Raw genomic sequence first — 20,603 nt, 5'->3', positions numbered from 1 at the left:
CAGAGATAGTGTGTTCTGATACTGGGGTGAAGTCGGAGAAGTAGCTGATGAGAGGTTGGCTGGTGGTGATCATCCAGTTTGGTTCGTTTGATGCGGTGCAGGATGAGGCCAGTTGTTGGTGAATGGTGTTGATTTTAGAGCTGAAGAAGTCCAGGAAAGCAGTGCACTGATCTTTTGGGTGTCTGAATTAGGTGGCTGATTGTTGAGAGGACTCTGTTGTTGCCTGTACCAGTGTTGATGAGGTTTGAGTAGTATGAGGGCAGCCCCCCTCCCTGTAGCATGGGGTTTACTAATAAAAGAGAAACCTGGTGGAGCAGCCTCATTTAGCTGAGAAAAGTCATTGGGCTGTTGCCAGTAAGTAATCAGAAGAGCCTTGTTAGTGAGAGATCTGATGTTCAGCAGACAGAGTTTCAGAACGGTGAGTGATGTGATTGGCTTTGAGTAAGGGAGACAGTACATTGTGATTGACAGGGCGGACAGGACGGGCAGTGCGGGGAGGGGGGCAGGGCTCAGTTGACCAGAAGGATGTCTGTGTTACTGTTGTGTTGACTGTACTGAAAGTTCCATCCAGAGCCCTGATGTATCTCAGTGGTTTGAGGATGTAGTGTTGGAGTGCAATCTGTGGTGGAGGGGTCCTGGAGAAGGTCCAGAGGTGAAACATCTCTGTTGCCGTGTAATGGAGGGGGAGAGTTTCACTCGTCAGAGTCCAACACAGCACAACCCAGAGGAGCATACTAAAAATCCACATGGTGTAGGGTGGTCAGCGACGTAGTCCAGTGGTAGATGGTCCAGATGATGAAGCCACAGAAGTGGAGGCAGAGGAACGAAGCGTGTGGGTTGAAGCTTCACTGGGGACGGCAGCTGAGCGACACCGGGGATTAGCTGCGGTCTAGTCGACTAGGATGTAGCAAGATAGCTACACTAGCAGCAGGCTAGTCGGCCAGGTGGCAGCCTCGCTGAAGACAAGGAAACAGCAGAGCGACGCCGGGGATTAGCAGCGGACTAGCCGACCGGCAGGCGAACACCCTCAGGGCAACGGTGTGTCGGGGATACAGCGTCCTCCGCGTCGACAGTCCGTGGGCACAGGTAAGCGTCCAGGAGAGCTGGCAGGGTGGCAGCAGACCAGTCGGATCGGGTGTGCTTCGTGGGGCACTCCAGAGCAGGTTATCCAGCCAAAGAGAGGAGAGGAGTCCCGTACAGGCGAGCCTTGTACCGGCATAGCCAGCCCACAGGCTAACCAGCGGTGGGGCAGTAGCAGCAGACAGGTAACTTAGAAACTGTTTAGCTGGTGTTTCAGTGTCACAGAGAGCTAGATCGATCAAGCTGAATCTAACAGATGGCTTTAAAGTCCTTTAAAAGGACTTTAAGGACTCCTTTTGGCAGGCCAGGATGTCAACACAGACTGATGGAAGCAGCAGTCTGATGATCAGAGGGGGGGACTGCAGGTCAGCTTTATCTATTTCTTTCACCTCCAAAAGTAAAGCTGGATTTATACAAGCATTTGAAATATTTTGGATTCATTCTGTCTGGAGGTAAATGAAATTCAAAGGAAATTAAAGAATCAGTTTTCTTCTTATCCGGGGTCGGATAACGAGAGAATAAATCTCAGCCGGGGACAAAAATGCTTGGACAAAAATGAAATGCAGCAAGTTTCAGAAACTTGAAAGTGCTTTGTCAACACTGACTAGAAACAGGAAGTGAGAGGTCACTGGTCATCATTTTCAGTCTTCACACAGTTTTGGGTGTGGTTTCTCAGGAAATGATTTCCTCCTGATAGATGCTGAGACAAATCTGGAATAAAATCTCAGCAGTCCTGTCACTTTTTCTGGTTTGTTTCCTCTTTATTGAGAAAATAAACCATCACATCATCATAACATAAATGACCATGTTAAGGATATATTCTTTATTTCCACTCAGATATTGATCTGTTCTGTTCATTGTCAGAGGAAATTGTTAATCAGTTTCAGCTGCTTTGATGTTAATACAATTGTCAACAGGGGAAGTAGACGAGCAACAACGAGACAACCCCTAAAACAGGAATGGTGTTACAGGTGGAGTAACATCAGCATGATGTTTGGTGGTGGGTCAATTATGGTCCACACAGGGACCCACAGACCTCTACGGGCTGGATGACGTCGCCCTGAGTGTCATTAGGTATCAGGAAGAAGTCCTTCAGCTTCACCGGTGCAGTGGCTCCTGAGTTCCTCCTGCTGAATGACAATGGTCAACCTCATGGTGTGAGCCTGCAGGCAGTTCCTGGGGCATGAAGGGGCTGACACCATTACTGGCGTTCAACCACTCACCTGAGCTAAATCCAGTACAGCACCTCTGGGACATGATGCTTCAGTCCATCTGACCTCACCAGGAGGACTCTACATGCACACACACACCATGGTGTGTGTGTGCATTACTGATGGTATGTTTTGTCTTCATTTACTCTGACCTGCTAATTTAAAAGTGACCTCCAGCAACCCAGTCTGATGTTCCTCTGCTGAATTCATTAAGCGCCAAAAACAAAAGTGAACTCAAAGAGTCTGGAAAGTCTCTGTTCCTGTTCTGAAACGCCTCCTTGCACTTTTGCTCTGAGAATCAGCGTACTGATTCCTCAAAGAAGCGGTGCCACCGAGACTCAGGTTGAGTTTTTGACCAGCTCAGCCAGAGGTCAGTAGAACTTCCCTCTTCAGCTGGAGATAATCTCAGGTTCTGACGCTGGGGCTGGGAGGATGTCCCATCATCAAAAGCAGCTAAAGAAGGAAGTGGAAGGACTTTGTGGAGGACATGGAGACGTTGGTGGATGGGACGACAGTTCAGAACCCGCTGTTCGGCATGTCTCTGAGTAGGAACCAACTGTACAGCTTCCAGACTGATGGTGAGTACCCAGGAGGAGGAAACCCTCTACAGACCATGGACTGATGCAGATATCCCAGCCAGCAGTGGTTCCTCAATCTTAGACGTTAACCTGCTTCAAACTCAACGTCTCATACGAGTTACGATGAGCTCCTGTCGGTCCATATAGACACCTAAATGGACACATTTAGACAGCTTTGGGTCATACCAAGTTTGTAAATTAACTCAATGATTTTTACTTTTGTTTTAATCACGATTTAGATTTTAGAGCAGACTATGGGGATATTTTTGTCTCTCATCAGTTGACTATCAGAGTTCACTCCATCAGGTCAGAAAGAACTGTTGACCTGACAGGGTTAATGGCAAACATCTGGATGTCTGATCAGCTGTGAAGGATTTGTATAGATCCGTTGATAAATGTATAGATAACCTAATATTTTCATCCGCAAAAGGAATCTATCATTGCACCTGCAGCAAAAACAAATCTTAAGACTTTCAGCCTGCAGCTTTGACTACAATTTGTGATGAAGAGTCAGTTTCTTTAGTGTAAAACATCTGTACTTATAAGGTTCAGAGCTGCTCGATCCATTCCAGGTTTCAGGCCAGGCCTGCAGAGGAGCAGTTGATGTTTATCTACCTACCAAATCTCACCCCAGGCTTTATTTATGTTCAGTTTTTAACAGAATCCAACACCATATTTTAGTCAACAAACTATGTTAATGTTAATGTTGAAGTGTGGTTGTGATGAAGGGGAACGTAAATGTTTTAAGGTGCAGACACATTAAAACACCCAGGACCCAGGTTCAAGCCCCTGGATTGCAACTGAGGAGAATCCCTGTGGGCCCATAAGCAAGGCCCTCAGTGCTGATTTTGACAGATCAGCATTTTACTGCACAGGTGTCCCTGATCACCACCATTTCTCTGCTCACCTCTGCCGTATAGACACATTAAAACACCCAGGATCCAGGTTCAAGCCCCTGGATTGCAACTGAGGATAACCACTTTGAGCCCCTGAGCAAGGCGGATCAAGTCCGTATTAGAGCAAATGCGTTGTTGCTTAAAATTTTCGCACCAATGCAAACGCAGCGACGTAAATGACGTTTGCAGCAAGGTACGATCTGGTCCGGTGTTTGGTCCTTTACGTCAGTCTTTCTCAAAGTGGGGGGCGCAGAGGCATGTCGGGGGGGGCGCGAGACATCGGGGAGGGAAAAAATATAGACAGGAGTGTGGATACGTGTTTGCCTGCATACAAATATCCTGCCAGTAGGTGGCAGTGTCACTCCATGTAACTCATGTATTCTGGATACACGCAGCAGTTCTTCTCCGTTAAGTAAATACTGTTTCTGAAGTAGCTTGCCTCCTAGCCTTCTTTCATTATTAGCTACACAACAAGGAGGAACTAATGTTTTGACGCAGGAACCACTGGGCTACGGCGTTGTTCACGGCGGGACAGTTAAGCAGCGTTCAGGCAGTGTGTACAGCTTGTAGGCTACGCTGTTCAGGTGCAAAGGATGGAGAAATTTTTGACAGGGATGAAAAGAAAAACATGCGATGCTTCTGAAACAAACAAGACAAAGAGCTCAGCTGACAGTCATCAACCAAAAACCAAGACCAGAAAATATGATGAAGCCTATCTTGCTCTTGGGTTCACAGTGAATGTGGCGGGAGATGAGGAGCGACCCGTTTGTGTTTTATGTCTGAAAACTCTGGCAGCTGACAGTATGAGACCCAACAAATTAAAACGACACTTGGAGACATTACACCCCATTCACGTTAACAAGCCACTTGAGTTTTTACAGAGAAAACTCAGCGAATACCGTCAACGGGTATATAGTTATATAGTTTTGTAAAAGCTGCATCAGTGAACAGCAAAGCACTTTTAGCATCATACAAAGTCGTGTACAGAGTTGCGCAGTGCAAGAAGCCACACACGATCGCAGAGCAGCTCATCCTCCCCGCAGCTTTAGATATGGTGTCAACAATGCTTGATGAGAAAAGCGCAGAAAAATTGAAGGCCATCCCACTTTCCAATGACACGGTCGCGAGACGTATAAACGACATTTCAGAGGATCTTGAATAACAACTTCCTCGAAAAAATGAAAGACAAACGTTTCGCCATACCACGGATGAGGCTACCGACAGCAATAAAGATTGCTTGTTTATTGCTTATGTTCGCTTTGTCACGTCAGAGTTATTACATGAGGATTTACTGTTTTGCAAGTATGTCCAAAGCAGAGCGACAGCTGATGAGCTCTTTAAACTTCTCGACTGTTACCTGACAGAAATGGGCTGAAATGGGAAAACTGTGCGGGCGTTTGCACGGATGGTGCACAGACCATGGCAGGGAAAAAAAAGGGATTGCAGGCGCTAATCAAAATTGCCTCGCCAAATGCGCAATGGACGCATTGCGTAATACACAGAGAAGCGCTTGCATCCAGGCAGATGAGCCCTGAACTGAACCAGGTGATGACGGATGTTGTTGGTGTGATTTCATAAAAACAAGACCCCTGAAAGCGCGCCTGTTCACTGCACTTTGTGAGGAGATGGGAGCGCAACATACAGCTGTGCTGTTTCACAGCGAGGCCAGGTGGCTCTCCCGAGGAAAAGTGCTGTCCCGCGTCTACGAGCTCAGAGAGGAAATTCAGATGTTTTTAGAAGAGGAGAAAATGTATGAAGCTGCAAGCAAATTTGGTGATAAACAATTTCTGGTGAAACTGGCATATCTTAGCGATACATTTGGAAAGCTGAACGAATTAAATCTTCAGCTTCAAGGGAGAGACAAGCACCTCCCTCACCTGGCAGACAAAATCAGCGCATTCACTCGTAAGCTGGAGATGTGGGGCAGGAGACTTGATCAGGGGATCACAGACTGCTTTGAGAATCTGACTGAATTTGCTGAAACAAGTGAATCTGGAGCCACCTCCGTGATTCCATGTATTCAGGAGCACATCTCTTCCATGAGAGAGTTGTTTCAAAAATACTTCCCAAACAACAGTGCAGAGTATGACTGGGTGAGAGATCCTTTTAACTCGGCGGCACCTGCTGATTTCAGCTCTGCCGAGGAGGAACAGTTCATCGAGATGACATCAGACTCCACCCTGAGGATGCGGTTTACAGCTCTGACACTGACTGAATTCTGGCTTGGTGTGGAGAGGGAGCATCCACTCATTGGGCAGAGGGCTGTGGGAATTCTGTTTCCTTTCGCCACATCTTATCTCTGTGAGATTGGGTTTTCAGCTGTTGCGACACTGAAAACAAAGTACAGATCTAAGCTCCACATTGAGTCTGACCTGCGAGTGGCAGTATCAAGCCTGCAACCCCGTTTTGAGATGATGTGTAGAGCAAAACAGGCTCATTGCAGCCACTAATACACTCAACTCTCACAAACTGTCTCACAACTCTTGCCAAATATTTGCATTTGTTCTTTTTTTGTACATATTTAACTCAATTGTTTTTGAAAGTGAATGAATCATTCATTTTGATGTCACAAAAGTGGTTTGCCAAATTGTTTTTTGCACAAGAGAAAAGTGAAAAGAAAGTTCATATTAAAAACTAATGTTCATGATATTGATATCACAAAATAGTTTGCTAAAGTTAGTTTTTTCCACAACATAAATTACAAGAGACAAGTGAAATTAATGTTCGTAATAAAAATTTAAAAAAGGAATGTTCATGATAAAAAAAATTAATGTTAATTTTGATGTTACAAAAGTGGTGTGTTAATTGTTGTTTGCGCAACAGAAATGACTAAAACAGGGGAGATAAATGGTCATTTTTATGATGTTGTATCAATAAAGTTAAAAACAGCCTATTTTGTCACCAGTTTTTCGGGGTGGGGGGCATGAAAAATTTGCTTCCTCAAAAGGGGGGCGCAACAGAAAAAGTTTGAGAACCACTGCTTTAGGTGAACCAGTGTGTGTTCCCCCACAAATCATACTACAACCCACAGAAGTGGTGATGGGTCAGTGATCAGTTTATAAACTGGGAACTCCAGAAGCAACTGAGAAGATGTTCCTCACTGGTTGACCTTCAGAAGAACAAACATAATCAGAAGTATTGAGCGAGCGCCGTGTAGCTCTTGAAATGTCAGAAATTGTTTTTTCCAAGATTGTTCTGAAAGTTGTTTTTTCCAAGTGGTTTACATTTAAATTCCTTGCAAGGCTAACCTTCCATTCAGTACCTTGGAAAGCCTGGAAAGTCCTGTATTCCTGTAATTTAGTAACTTTGTCGTTTGATCAGAATTTGTGGATTTATTATCAATTTTTTTTTTAGATGTGAGGCCAGTTAAAGCCAGACGACAGTGGTGTTTAAGCGTGGTGTGTGTCTACATCTTCTTGCTGTCGGCACTTAACGCCTTCCTGGTTTATAAAGGTACGGACCACAGAAGACAGCATCACTGGATACGATTAAGATCATGGAAACATGAAGAAGTTCATGTTTTTTTTTATCAAGCATCCTTTTCCTCTCTTTTGGAGCAGTTTTTACCATGGAGACCTCTCTAACTGCGTCCACACCAGCGCGGCTGGTCTCGGATCTCCAGAGTGTCATCAACAACAGCAGCCACCTCTGGAGCCTGCAGAGCCAGGTCTTGCACAAACCACTCCACAAATCCTAGTTCCTGCTGCATTCTGATTAACACAAACTAATAATCTGGATGGAAATTAAAGTTTATACCATGCAGCTAATGGAAAAGCTGCGGTCCAGATCCAGAGCCCCGTAGAACATCAGAACATACAAAGTACTTTGGTGGATGAGATGGACTCCTCATTTAAAATAAATTAAAACTCAAATGATCTGTTGACAGTTCAGGGCAGGTTTTAGTCAAAGGTTTCATTGCTGATGTTCGACACTCAGTCAGCTGCAACTCAACATCAGAAGTCAGTGATGTTTGCTACCTGGAGCTGATGAACTTTTAGTTTTTATTATTCAAGCCAACATGAAACTACGATTCCGCTACTGACCACTAGAGTCCGCATCCAGACCTGTGGTTCCTCTCCCGACCACTGGGGTCTGGACTCGGCTCGTAGTTCCTCTTTCGACCACTATGGTCTGGATCCAGACATGCAGTTCCTCTACCAACCACTAGGGTCTGGAACCATGGACCTCCATGATAAAAATGTTCAACGCAACAGAAATAAACACATTTCCAGTCTCTTACAAAACTGTTTTGTCTCCATTGTTAGATCCATGACAACTGTACGGAGGTAAAATTATATAAAAGGGAGTGGATTTACCTGGAAGGTTCCGGGTTGGTGTGAAAGGTTCTGGACTGGTATAGAAGAGTCCAGGTAATCAAATCCTTCCATGTTAGTTTAGCTTAATTCTATGACTGATTCTGATTGAATCCACCCATCTTCATCTGGTACCGATGTTTGAAACGAGGATCTATTGATGGATTTGATTAGAATTAATGTAGCATTTGTTAGCAGCACAGACAGACAGACAGACGGATAGTATATCATTGTATACGATATACAACAAAATTGTAGCAGCTCAGCAGGACTTAAGCTAAAATAGCTAGCTGAGGTACGGTGGGTGTGTCCCTGCCAGTCTTCCTGTTCTGTCCATTTGTCTGCTAACTGAGCTTGGGTGGAGTTAGCTCCTCCAAGATAGTGTGGACCAAAGCTGAACTGAAGTTCAAGACTAAAGTAAACCAGCACAATGGTTTCCATGACAACAGATGAAGAGCATGTATGGGGAGAACGGCCAGCTGGAGCAGCTGAGAAAAAACGTGAACCTGCTTAACAGCAGCAACCAGAACCTGGAGAGGAAGATGAGCAGCATGAACCTGGCGGCAGGTGTGTGTCTGACAATATCAGTTCTTACAGCCTGGAATTCTGAGTTCATCATCCATAGGACAATTAATCTTTCTTATCTCCAGGTCCCCCGGGTAGAACCGGGCTGCCTGGACAACCAGGAGCACCAGGAGAGAAAGGACCCAAAGGTAAGTGAGTCAGAGTGAAACCAAATGTTCAATTCAATTCTATTTTATTTGTATAGCATCTAATACAACAAAAGTTGTCTCTAGACGCTTTCCACAGACCCAGAACATAAACATAAACCCCCGAGCAATTATTACATAAACAATGGCAGGTAAAAACTCCCCTAGTGGGAGAAAAGCCTTAAGCCAAACAGTGGCAAGAAAAACTCCCCTTTAGGAGGGAAGAAACCTTGAGCAGGACAAGGCTCATAAGGGGGGACCCTCCTGCCGAAGGCCAGACTGGGGGAGTCGGGGACGTCAGCAGCACACAGCAGGCAGGTGGAAGCAGCAACGGGATGACCAGGGGTGGGGACCGCAGGCCAGCACGCAGCTCCCGAAGCTCTGGCCCAATCAGCAAGCCCCAGGTTAGATTCAGGGTCGGGGAAAGGTTGAGAAGGGGCAAGGCCAGGGCTATGAGATACTTATAATAAATAAAAATGGAAAAGGAGAAGAGAGGAAGGGGAGAGGAGAGGAGAAAGAAGGGTGAGAGGCACCGCCCAGTGGATCATGTCGGTCCCCCCTGCAGCATAAGCCTATAGCAGCATATCTACCACGAAGCTATATTTGAGACTAACTATTATAGTCTTGTTCTATAGCTGCAACTATGACTACTGACTCTAACACACTAGAGTTTACACTACCTAGAGATTTACCAACACCAGCTAGAGGTTTACTAAACACTAACTATAGGCTTTACCAGTGGCGTCTTTGCATTAGGGGCCGGTGGGGCACGGCCCCACCAGAGTGCGCAGCTGCGCAGGGGAAGATTATGTGTCATTAAACATAAGTTCATAATAAATTTGTCTCCAATGAAATGTCCGCAGTTTTCATTTGATGCAACTTAATTTGATCTGCTGACACTTTTTGTAGTGTAACTGTGTGTAAATAGTTCGCCCTGCCTGATCCAGCCTCCTCTGTTTCCGCTCGGTGGGGCTCAGCGGAGCTGGCCCCTCTGCCTGTAATGTTGTTACTGGTGAACTGCTGCGCGCGCGTGCGCGTGTACAGCGCACACACTAGCTTGGACAGTGGGGCCGCGAGCTCAGGGCCCCAGAGCGCCTCTCATTGGCTGCTCTGAATTGAAGCAGACGGCGGTCAAACAGCTCACTCTGTGATTGGCTGTTCCCAGAATTTCCCAGAATGCTTTTCGCCGTCATTTGCGGACTGAATAAAAAAAAAACTATTTCTAGCGAGAAATATATATTTTACTTTCATAATATTCACTCAGTGAATGTACATAATCACTCGCTTGTCTTTTTCAAACCGCGCCAGAATAAAGGCTGATTTATGGTTCTGCGTTACACCAACGCAGAGCCTACGCCTAGGGTTACGTAACCTACGCCGTAGGTTACGCGGCGACGCGCGACTTACGCCGGCTACGTACTTTGATTGATAGGTGACGTTTCATTCTTTCTATTTGAATGAAGTTGATTATTTGGTGAGTGTGCGATTTAGCACTTTATCAATTGAGCAGAAGTTGGAAATAAAACGTTTGGGACCACATCGACCGGATGATTTAACCATTTGTCAAGCCGGAAAAGACAAAACCAGGACATTTAATAAGGAATGGTTCAAAGGAAACTCTGGTTAACCGGGAGCTCGTCAAAAAAGGCGCTCTACTGCTTTCCTTGTGAGTTCCGGTGAGTCTAACAGATTTTTATAGTGGAACTGACCATGTACTTATATTCTTTGAATTATAGTGGACTTTGTGTAATGCGCAACTGGTGATACATGTGTGGGTGTGGGTGTGGGGGGACACAACCTCACGTGGGCTCCCCGACGCTGATGGAGCTGTTTACCTGTCTGTGGTGCTGAAATGGTTGTTTGGCTGTGGTATACTCTGTGTGGTGGCTTTATTAATTGCTGTGTATTGCATGTGCGCCGTACACGCCATGCTCGTGCACGGTCGTGCTTGTGCATTGTGTTTTTATTGTTGTCACGTTGCTGTTTCGATCTTGAGTATTTGATATGAGCTCTTGAACAGTGCCCATTTGGTAGCGCTATTGATATGATAATATATGTCGTTAGATTGGCCCTGTTTGTGTGATGATGGCATTATTCAGCTTCAATTTTGTGGTCAAAGGTGCTGTGGTCCCTTCTCTCACTTGATACTGATTGCATAAGATTTTCCAGCATGGCCCCACCAAAATTTACAGACCAAAATCGCCACTGGGCTTTACTAAACAGAAAGGTTTTAAGTTTAGTTTTAAAGGTGGAGGTGGTGTCAGCCTCCTTAACCCAGATTGGAAGTTGGTTCCATTGTAATGGTGCCTGATAGCAGAACACCCGTCCTCCAAATCTACATTTAGATACTCTAGGAACTACGAGTAAACCTGCACTCTGAGAACGGAGAGCTCTGCCAGGAACATAAGGCACTATCAGGTCTTGCAAATAATACGGAGCTAAGCCGTTTTGGGCTTTATACGTGAGTAATAACATTTTTAATTGGATTCTGAATTTTACGGGTAGCCAATGGAGCGACGCTAACACTGGAGAGACGTGGTCTCTCCTGCTGATTCCTGTCAGCACTCGTGCTGCTGCATTTTGGATCAGCTGGAGCCTATTCAGCAAATTACTTGGACATCCTGCTAATAACACATTACAGTAATCTAGTCTAGAAGATACAAACGCATGAACTAGTTTTTCTGCATCACTCTGCGAGAGGATTTTCCTAATCTTTGCAATATTACGGAGATGGAAAAATGCTATTTCACAAACCTGATTAATATATGGTTTAAACGATAAACCCTGATAGAAAACAACACCAAGGTTTCTCACAGTTGCACTGGAAGCCAACGCAACACCATCTAATCCCTTCCTAAGATGCTCTGGACCAAGAATGGATGAAGGGTGGATGGATGGGTGGTGGATGGATGGGTGGGTGGGTGATGGGTGGGTGGGTGGGTGGGTGGATGGATGGGTGGATGGATGGGTGGGTGGATGGGTGGATGGGTGGGTGGATGGATGGATGGATGGATGGATGGGTGGTGGGTGGATGGATGGGTGGATGGATGGATGGATGGATGGATGGGTGGTGGGTGGGTGGGTGGATGGATGAATGGGTGGGTGGATGGATGGGTGGGTGGATGGATGGGTGGTTGGATGGGTGGGTGGATGGATGAATGGGTGGGTGGATGGATGGGTGGGTGGATGGATGGGTGGGTGGGTGGCTGGTTGGATGGGTGGGTGGGTGGGTGGGTGGATGGATGGATGGATGGATGGGTGGATGGGTTGGATGGATGGGTGGTGGGTGGATGGTTGGATGGGTGGATGGGTGGGTGGATGGATGGATGGGTGGGTGGGTGGGTGGATGGATGGGTGGATGGGTTGGATGGATGGGTGGTGGGTGGATGGACAAGTCTTGCTTGAATGGGAGGGAGTAAACATGTCCAGGTTCACCACAACAGTCCAGATTATAAACTGGTAGACCAGTACAAGGATCCTTCTGTGGACTGGTCCTGGTCTGGAGTCCCAGTTCCTCAGATCAACTGGTGTAACCAGTCTAATCAGTACAGTGAACCAGTATGAAACACCATTACCAGTCTGGTCTGTTTCCAGGTGACTCTGGGACCGCTGGACCTCCAGGACTCCGGGGACAACCAGGACTCCGGGGAGAACCAGGAGCAGCTGGAGGGCTTGGTGAGTTTCATCGTGACGTGTAACGGTGATTGGTGGTTTTAAAACTTGATGACTTTCTGAATAAAAAGAGTTGATTCACTTTTAAAACTTTTTTAAATATATTTTAATCAGAACATTTAATCAGGAAACAATCCAGCCCATTGATATATTTCTGCACCCTCAAACGTGATTGTGGTACTGCAGGTCTTAGGGGTCCACCAGGAAATTCAGGACCAACAGGTGCCAAAGGAGAGAGGGGGAGCTCCGGGATCCCAGGTGAGGTGCTGAGGCTTTTCCTGGCCACTCCTGGATTTCACCCGAGGCTTTCAGTCTTCCAACTCTGCCGTCTTCTACCAATTCTTCAAAGTTTTAATGTTTTAGCCTCCAACTGTTGCCCTCTGTGCTGATTTCAGGCCCCCAAGGTCCAAAAGGAGACATCGGCATCCGTGGACAGAAAGGTATCTAAAACTGTCCCTTTTTAATTCAAAGAGGGTAGATAGGAAGGAAAAACTGCCAAAATCATGAACGTGGTTGTTGGTAGACCAGTACAGGCATCTGGACCTCTCCTGATTTGGTGCCCCAGTCCTTGGTCCTCTGATCTAACCAGTCTAACCAGAAACATTACCAATCTGTTCTGTCTCCAGGTGACACAGGGACTGCTGGAGCTCCAGGACTGAGAGGACAACCAGGAGCAGCTGGCGGACCTGGTGAGCTTCATCATGATCCCGTACCCAATGAGTTTCTGAAAAAAGACTTAAAGGAGCATGAGGCAGGATTGAGGCATGATTTATGAAAAAAATTCGTATACGTTTTAATTTTTCTAGTAATAATGTCAGATGAAGCGTTCCAAACCAAAAAGAATGATCACTCTAGCGTATCTCTCCGTTGCCTTGAACAGGCAATTGTGGGGCAGAATTTCCCGCGCTGTCCTGCGGATGTGACGTCAAATGACGCTGCATGCGCATTCTCCCCGTTCTCCCGTGCCGGCTGCGCTGTTGGCTGCAGTAACCCCCCACGGCCGTCGTGGCGACGGGTGGCGCTATAGAGTCTCATTTCTTAAAAGGAGCCTCATGCTCCTTTAAAGATGGGGTTTGTAGGACATTTCACAGAGGTAATTTATCGGATTAGACCATAGATGTGTCCATGTGTCTCTGAACATCCCATAGGTACACCAGGAAATCAAGGACCTCAAGGTCCAAAGGGGGGGAGAGGAGCCTCTGGGGTCACAGGTGAGGGTTCGGGTGATGAAATCTGGCACTTAGCTGATTGTAGGATTCTGACTGGATTCTGCTTTCTACTGTTTTCTACTTTTAAACTTGAACATTCTGGTTTCAGGCTCTCAAGGACAAAAAGGAGACACTGGGCTTCCTGGTCAGAAAGGTACAACGCTGACATCCTATCATTCAATTAAACAGATGAGCCTAGTCTTTCTTCTTCATATGAGTCGTAGAGACTAAACACCACAAGAATATCCAGACGTTCCTTCCCACTAACAAGGGTACCGTTAATGATGCACTGCAACTCTGCCTCCTGTACTCTTACCCACCCCCACCCCATCCCTGTCTGAATAGATTTCACTGAGCCAATATAGAACACTGTCGTCTCTGTGAAACATGTGATTACGTATTCCTGACCAGGTTCCTCATGTGTCTACATGGGTGCTGCTGTCAGATTCCTGATATTTTGTTCTTGACATAGGAAGTCCTGGAAATCCTGGGCTTCCTGGACAGAAAGGAAATACTGGAACTGCTGGTCCAGCTGGACCCAAAGGTCGGTGCGTTACTGTGGACCTTCTGTGTGGTTTGAATGCTACTTGTAATGTTTAATGTTTAATGTTCACATTCCAGCAATTGTACTTTAAAGGTCATGATGTAATATCAATTATAAATCCCAAATAAAACCGACCAGTTGTCCAATAGATTTACTGAGCTTTCTGAGATTAAGTACCTTTGGTGTGTTGGTGCCGTCCAACATTTTTACCGCTGTCATTTTTAAGACAAGTTCTCCTGATTGTATTAAATGTATTTATTGACATTGAAATAAGAAAAAAAAATTAAAAAGTTAGATAATTCGCTTTTATGATTTTTATGATTTTCTGGGTTCACAAAGATATAGTTCTGAAAGTACCTCGATTTTCCTGGAAAGTTCCAGGTGATTTGTTCCTGAACAGAACGCAACTTGTGAATCATGGTTCAGATTATTGACTCAATGACACTGACTTAATTATCTGGTGAGTTTAGAGCAGGTTCTTTATTTAGTAGACATGTGTCAAACGTCACTTTTAGAAAACTGTGAAAATATTTCAGTAACATAATTTTGTTGTACTGACAACAGGTGAAAGAGGACTGAGTGGGGCCAAAGGAAATCAAGGTAAGTGAAGAGCCTTCTGGATGGAATAGAAACAACAGTCAGGAGAAACAGCCGTTACCAGTAGCTCTCCTCATGATCAGGGCTCTCGTTATTTTCCAAGGAAGGTTGATCAGTGGTTTGCATGACTACTGGTACCAACAGAAGATCTTAGTTGCTAAGCTGTAGCATCTTTGGTTGATGTGAACACAGATAATCACTATTACTCCTCATGGGGAGGAAGGACGTATGTCCAGTAAATCTGATTCTCCACACAAATACTAAAATCCACTCAGGTTCTGAATGCCCACCATAAGAGCAATCAGAAAAACTATAAGGGGTCAAATCTAGTAAATCCACTGTCAGCAACGCTCCATGACCCAGGTTTTTGGAAAAAAAATATTCAGATTTTTATGCTAAGCAGATGTTGGTCCGGAGATTTCTGAATGACGATGGATGGATGGATGGATGGATGGATGGATGGATGGATGGATGGATGGATGGATGGATGGATGGATGGATGGATGGAGCAGAGCAGGAAAAGAGAGAACAGACAGAGAATGAAGAACAGAGAAAGGACAAACACAATGGCTAACTGGTGCACTACAGGGATGACTACTGTATATAAACAGATGGGCAGACACTGAGGTGGTCCGAGGAGGGGGAGTAATATGATTTTGAATTGGATTCTAAGTTTTACTAGTACCCAATGGGGGGAGGCTAACACTGGAGAGATGTGGTTTCTCTTGCTGATTCCTGTCAGAATTCTTGCTGCTGCATTTTGGATCAGCTGGAAGATATTCAGCAAATCACTTGGACATCCTGCTAATAACACATTACAGTAATCTAGTCTAGAAGATACAAACATGTGTATTAGTGTAGTCAACTCGTGCTACCGGGGTCAGCCGACACGAATGAGGACACGAGGTTTAGCGGACAAATGGTTGACTTTATTCGTCACCAGACACATGCACAAGCACACTCCGCAGCCGTCGTCTCAAACTCCGGCAGCTCTGTGTCATCCCTCCCCGTCTCCAGGGCTGGACACTACTGAAGTACACAGATTGATAAGACAAACCTGTGTGCTACTCTCCCGCAGACCACGCCCCAAATCTACACCCTGCCACAATTAGTTTTTACGAATGACTCTGGGAGAGGATGTTCCTAATCTTTGTGATATTACGGAGATGGAAAATGCTGTCTTACAAACCTGATTAATATGGTGTTTAAACCACAAATTCTGATCAAAATAACAGCAATGCACAATGCAATGCACAGTAGCACTCGAGGCCATCACCACACTATCTAATCCCTTTTTAAGATGTTTGGGACCAAAAATAATCATCTCAGTTTTATCAGAATTTAGAAACAAAACATTGGACATCCAGTCCTTGATGTCCCTTAGACATGCCTGAAGTTTAACTAACGGTTCTGTTTCATCCGGCTTCATAGATAAATAGAGCTGCGTATCATCAGCATAGCAATGAAAATGTATGCCGTGATTCTGGATTATACTTCCCAATGGCTGCATGTATAAACTGAACAAGATTGGCCCTAGCACTGAACCCTGCGGAACACCATAACAGACCCTTGACTGTTCTGAAGAAACCTCATGTACATGAACAAACTGGAACCTGTCAGATAGATATGATTTAAACCAACGTAGAGCTGTCCCTTTAATCCCAACAACATGCTCTAACCTGTGCAGTAAAATGCTGATCTACAGTGTCAAAAGCAGCACTGAGGTCCAGTAGAACCAGTATGGACACTAATCCCTTATCTGAGGTCCAGTAGAACCAGTATGGACACTAATCCCTTATCTGAGGTCCAGTAGAACCAGTATGGACACTAATCCCTTATCTGAGGTCCAGTAGAACCAGTATGGACACTAATCCCTTATCTGAGGTCCAGTAGAACCAGTATGGACACTAATCCCTTATCTGAGGTCCAGTAGAACCAGTATGGACACTAATCCCTTATCTGAGGCCATAAGAAGGTCATTCGTGACTCGAACCAGTGCTGTCTCTGTGCTATGATGCATTCTGAACCCTGACTGAAAAACTTCAAACAGATCATTTCTATACAAATAGTCACATAACTGGCTTGAAACTGCCTTTTCCAGAATTTTAGATACAAATGGAAGGTTGGAAATTGGTCTATAATTGTTAGTGTTGAACAGAAAACGTAGATTACTTTTTAATTTGTTAATTATTTTTGTCGGACAAGACATTTTTAGGTTTTTTAATTACCTGACATGTTTCGCTTTGTGGATTACTTTTATTATCCTATATCAACAATGAATAATAAGCTGTTTTAGCTTTATGAATGGCTTATATACTGTTAGACTATCTTTCCATTAACGATAGGAGTCTACAGATTTACAAGAGTACCACTTCCTTTTCAATGTACGCATGTTTTGTTTCAGCACGCAGATATCTGAATTATACCAGGGAGTTAAGCTCCTGTGGTTAGAAACCCTCTTTCTCAAAGGAGCAACTGCATTTAAGTGCAGCTAGTGCAGGAAAATCAGCAGTTTTACTAACAAGCATATCAATCATCTGCAGAGGTAGAACCGAGGTCGGAGCCCACAACTGCTTCATTATATTCCACTGTGTTAAGATGAGCGATGGCCTCCCTAAATTTAGCAATAGCTTTATCCAACTAAAATCTGCTAAAATAATACCTCCTATTTTGCGCTTGAACGTCAACGTTGGTAAATTCAAACGTTATTAAATAGTGGTCGGATAGAAGAGAGTTTACAGGCGACACCAACAGATTATCGGGTTCAACACCGTAGGTGAGAACGAGATCCAGGGTATGATTAAAACAGTGTGTCGGTTTGTCCACTTTTTGTGAGATACCCATCGATTCTAGAATAGAATTAAAAGCTAATTTAAGATTATCGCTGTCAACATCCATATGAATGTTAAAGTCACCCACTATCATAACTGTCTGTACTGATCAATAAATCAATAAAATTCCGACAGAATCTCTATAAGCACCAGCAGGGGGCCGGTACACTACCACTAACAAAACTGCCCTCTCCGATTTCAAGTTTGAGAGTCTTAGATTAAGCGTAAGGCTTTCCGACGTAGGATAATCGCATTTAGGTTTAGATATTTTTTGAAGACTGGAGTTATAGATTGTTGCTACTACTCCACCTCGGCCCGTGCTTCAGGGAATAATAATAATTAAAGTAACTGGGTGGCTTCGATTCATTTAAACTAACATACTCTTTCTCCTGTAGTCACGTTTCTGTTAAACAGAAAATATCACTCTTGGTCTGGGTAATTAGATTGTTTACTAATCGAGAGTTGGAGCTTAAAGATTGTTTATTTAGTAGTCTGCATGTTCGGTCTTTAATTGGTACCAATTGATTGTGAACGGATGATGGATGGATGGATGGATGGATGGATGGATGGATGGATGGATGGATGGAATATAGAGGTGTTTTACTTTCTTCCCATGACTCCATGCTCTGATTGTTTCATCTCCAGGTCCACCTGGACCACCAGGTTCCAAAGGACAGAGAGGAAGTTCCCCACGTAAGTGTTCACAACCAGTAAATAAACCTGTACTGGAGTCTGAGGAGCAGAGTGAATGAAAGGTTCCTGTTCCTTGTAAACATGCTGTTACATGTTGTGGCTTTTCCCCTCTTTGATGAGGGGAAAAGTGGAATGAGGTCACAGAAAAACCTCCAGCAGGAGTCGAGCATGAACCTTCCAACCAAATACTCAGCAGTCACAATGAATCCCTTGGATATTAACAGTAACCTGTTTCTCCACTCGTTCTAGATATTGAGGTGGTTCTTAGCGGTGAACATCTGTAAAGTCTGGACCTAACCAGGAATGGTTCTGACTGGAATGGTCCCTTGGTTGCGGGGAGAGATAAAAGCTTTGCAGACAAACTCAGACGGTCTCGCAGCTCAAAGAGGATTGTGCTGACACACTCAACCATGAACCCGGAGGTTCCAACTCACTCCTCATTGCTGAGAAGTACTGGAACCTGTAGTCTCGCTCCTTTCAGATAACGCTGGTGATGACGTATTTATTCATCTACGTAGTTAACGTGTTGTAGAGACTGTCATCTCTGCTTGTAAAACCTTTGTTTTTCCGAAAAGTTCCCATCGTAACTGATTCACCGGCACGGCAGCATCAGTGGCTCATCAACAGCACTGATAGTAAAGATGTGCTGTCTCTGTGATACGATGCATTCTGAACCCTGACTGAAAAACTTCAGTCGTTTTTAGCTAGGGTCGGATCGAGGTCGCTTTCAACGGCAGGCCTCACAGCTCGCAACGTCTGGAGAGATGACGACCGGGCCGAGCCTTGTCGGAGGAACGTTCATGTAGTCTGGGTGATGTTTCCTTTAACACTGACATCTCCCGGTTCAAATGAATCTCTACAGCGGTGGTGTCATAACTTCTACCCCTCCGGCCCGTAACATAGGGGCTTCCTGTGTTTATCTGTCTCGTTGGTGGCCTGGTTTAACGCTTCCCTTTGACTATAAGCTGGCTGCTCATGTTCATACAGGACCATGTTTCCCCATCCCAGCAGAACAGCTCCACCTGTGAAGACATGGATTCTGAGTGTCATCTGACAGCAATCAAAGTGTTGGTGTCACATCCTGTAGATTCTGGTAGTTATGACTCAGAGCGGCTGCAGATCAGACTCATCCAAACTGATCTCCCAAAATCATCCCTGGTTATCCTGGAGGATTACATGTTTGACAGATACTCCGACTCAAGGTATCTGCAGACCAAATCATCTGAAACTTTGTCCCACCAGTGACCGTACGTCTTGTACCTGGACCATCTAGAGGACGAGTGGAAGTGATGTACAACGGTGGATGGGGTACCGTTTGTGACGATGGCTGGGGCAATATGGATGGCAGGGTGGTGTGTCGGATGCTGGGCTACTCAACTGTTGTTTCCACCTACACTGACGGTAGAGGTAACAACACCGATTCCCCCCCGAGTTGCTATGAAATGATTCTGATGTTATTTTTAACAGCCATCACCAGTGCTGGCCCTCCTGCACTGGTGTGAAGCCTGTTAGTAGTTGCTGTTTGCACACAGACCATATGGACCACAGCAACACACACAGATATATTGTCAAAGGTCCTATGTACATATGACTGATACCTGGTTAGTTGGTGGACTACAGAGAGCATTATATAACCAGGTGTAGACAGTAGACACTGAGGGGTCAGAAAAAGGGACTGCAGGTCAGGATGCAGCTCTGGATGCTCTGGCCTACAAACATATAGAGAAGAGCAAAAGAGGGGGCACACCAGCAGAACAAACTACAACAACAATGAAGCACAATTATGCTGATGAGATACTTCTAATCATTAACTGAGGGCTGGTCTGAAGAAAGGAAAGAGTATGCACAAGACCACACATGATATAACCAGGGCTGGTCAATCCTGGTCCTCGAGAGCCCTATCCAGCATGTCCTAAATGTTAGCAGTGATACAAATAGCTGTGTCATCAACAGAGTTGTCCAGTCCTTGGTAACAAGGTGATGATGGCCATTAATTTGAATTCTTCCATGTTCTTCTTCTGTTCTTGCATGGCCTTCTTGTTACCTCCTGTAGATGTTATCCTTGAAAATATTTCAGTGAAGCGCTGTCGCCCTTCTCCAGGCTCTGGTAACATCTTGCTGGATGATCTGGAATGCTTGGGGTCAGAGTCCAACATATTCGAGTGCCCACGCAGTGGCACTGGAAAACCGGGAATCGGTACTCACAACTGCAATCACGGTGAGGATGCTGGAGTGGAGTGCAGGTAGTCTGAAGAGGCAAAACCTGCTAA

General features: G+C 45.1%; 1 protein-coding gene and 1 long non-coding RNA gene across 2 annotated transcripts; both read left to right on the top strand.

Moving 5' to 3' along the window:
* The first annotated feature begins 2,778 nt into the window (after nt 1–2,778).
* On the top strand, nt 2,779–14,121 carry LOC133446272 (macrophage receptor MARCO-like). The gene is made up of 12 exons (XM_061724282.1): nt 2,779–2,869; nt 7,120–7,218; nt 7,326–7,432; nt 8,528–8,645; nt 8,729–8,791; nt 12,383–12,463; nt 12,647–12,718; nt 12,856–12,900; nt 13,087–13,211; nt 13,609–13,671; nt 13,778–13,822; nt 14,080–14,121. The coding sequence occupies exons 1-12, from the start codon at nt 2,779–2,781 to the stop codon at nt 14,119–14,121; spliced, it is 951 nt and encodes a 316-aa protein (XP_061580266.1).
* Nucleotides 14,122–14,153: 32 nt separating this feature from the next.
* On the top strand, nt 14,154–18,332 carry LOC133446302 (uncharacterized). The gene is made up of 3 exons (XR_009782824.1): nt 14,154–14,212; nt 14,777–14,812; nt 18,286–18,332. It is a non-coding gene; the product is annotated as an uncharacterized LOC133446302 (long non-coding RNA).
* The last annotated feature ends 2,271 nt before the right edge of the window (nt 18,333–20,603 follow it).

This window comes from Cololabis saira, chromosome 6 (assembly GCF_033807715.1).
Source record: "Cololabis saira isolate AMF1-May2022 chromosome 6, fColSai1.1, whole genome shotgun sequence".
Lineage (NCBI taxonomy): Eukaryota > Metazoa > Chordata > Actinopteri > Beloniformes > Belonidae > Cololabis > Cololabis saira.
This window is presented reverse-complemented; position numbering and strand designations above follow the sequence as displayed.

Bases quoted from the DNA above. Each gene is read 5' to 3' on its own strand.
- LOC133446272 (XM_061724282.1), top strand. From the start codon at position 2,779: ATGGAGACGTTGGTGGATGGGACGACAGTTCAGAACCCGCTGTTCGGC. The intron at 7,433-8,527 runs GTCTTGCACAAA...CCATGACAACAG, and splicing joins TCTGGAGCCTGCAGAGCCAG to ATGAAGAGCATGTATGGGGA. The intron at 13,672-13,777 runs GTGAGGGTTCGG...TTCTGGTTTCAG, and splicing joins AGGAGCCTCTGGGGTCACAG to GCTCTCAAGGACAAAAAGGA.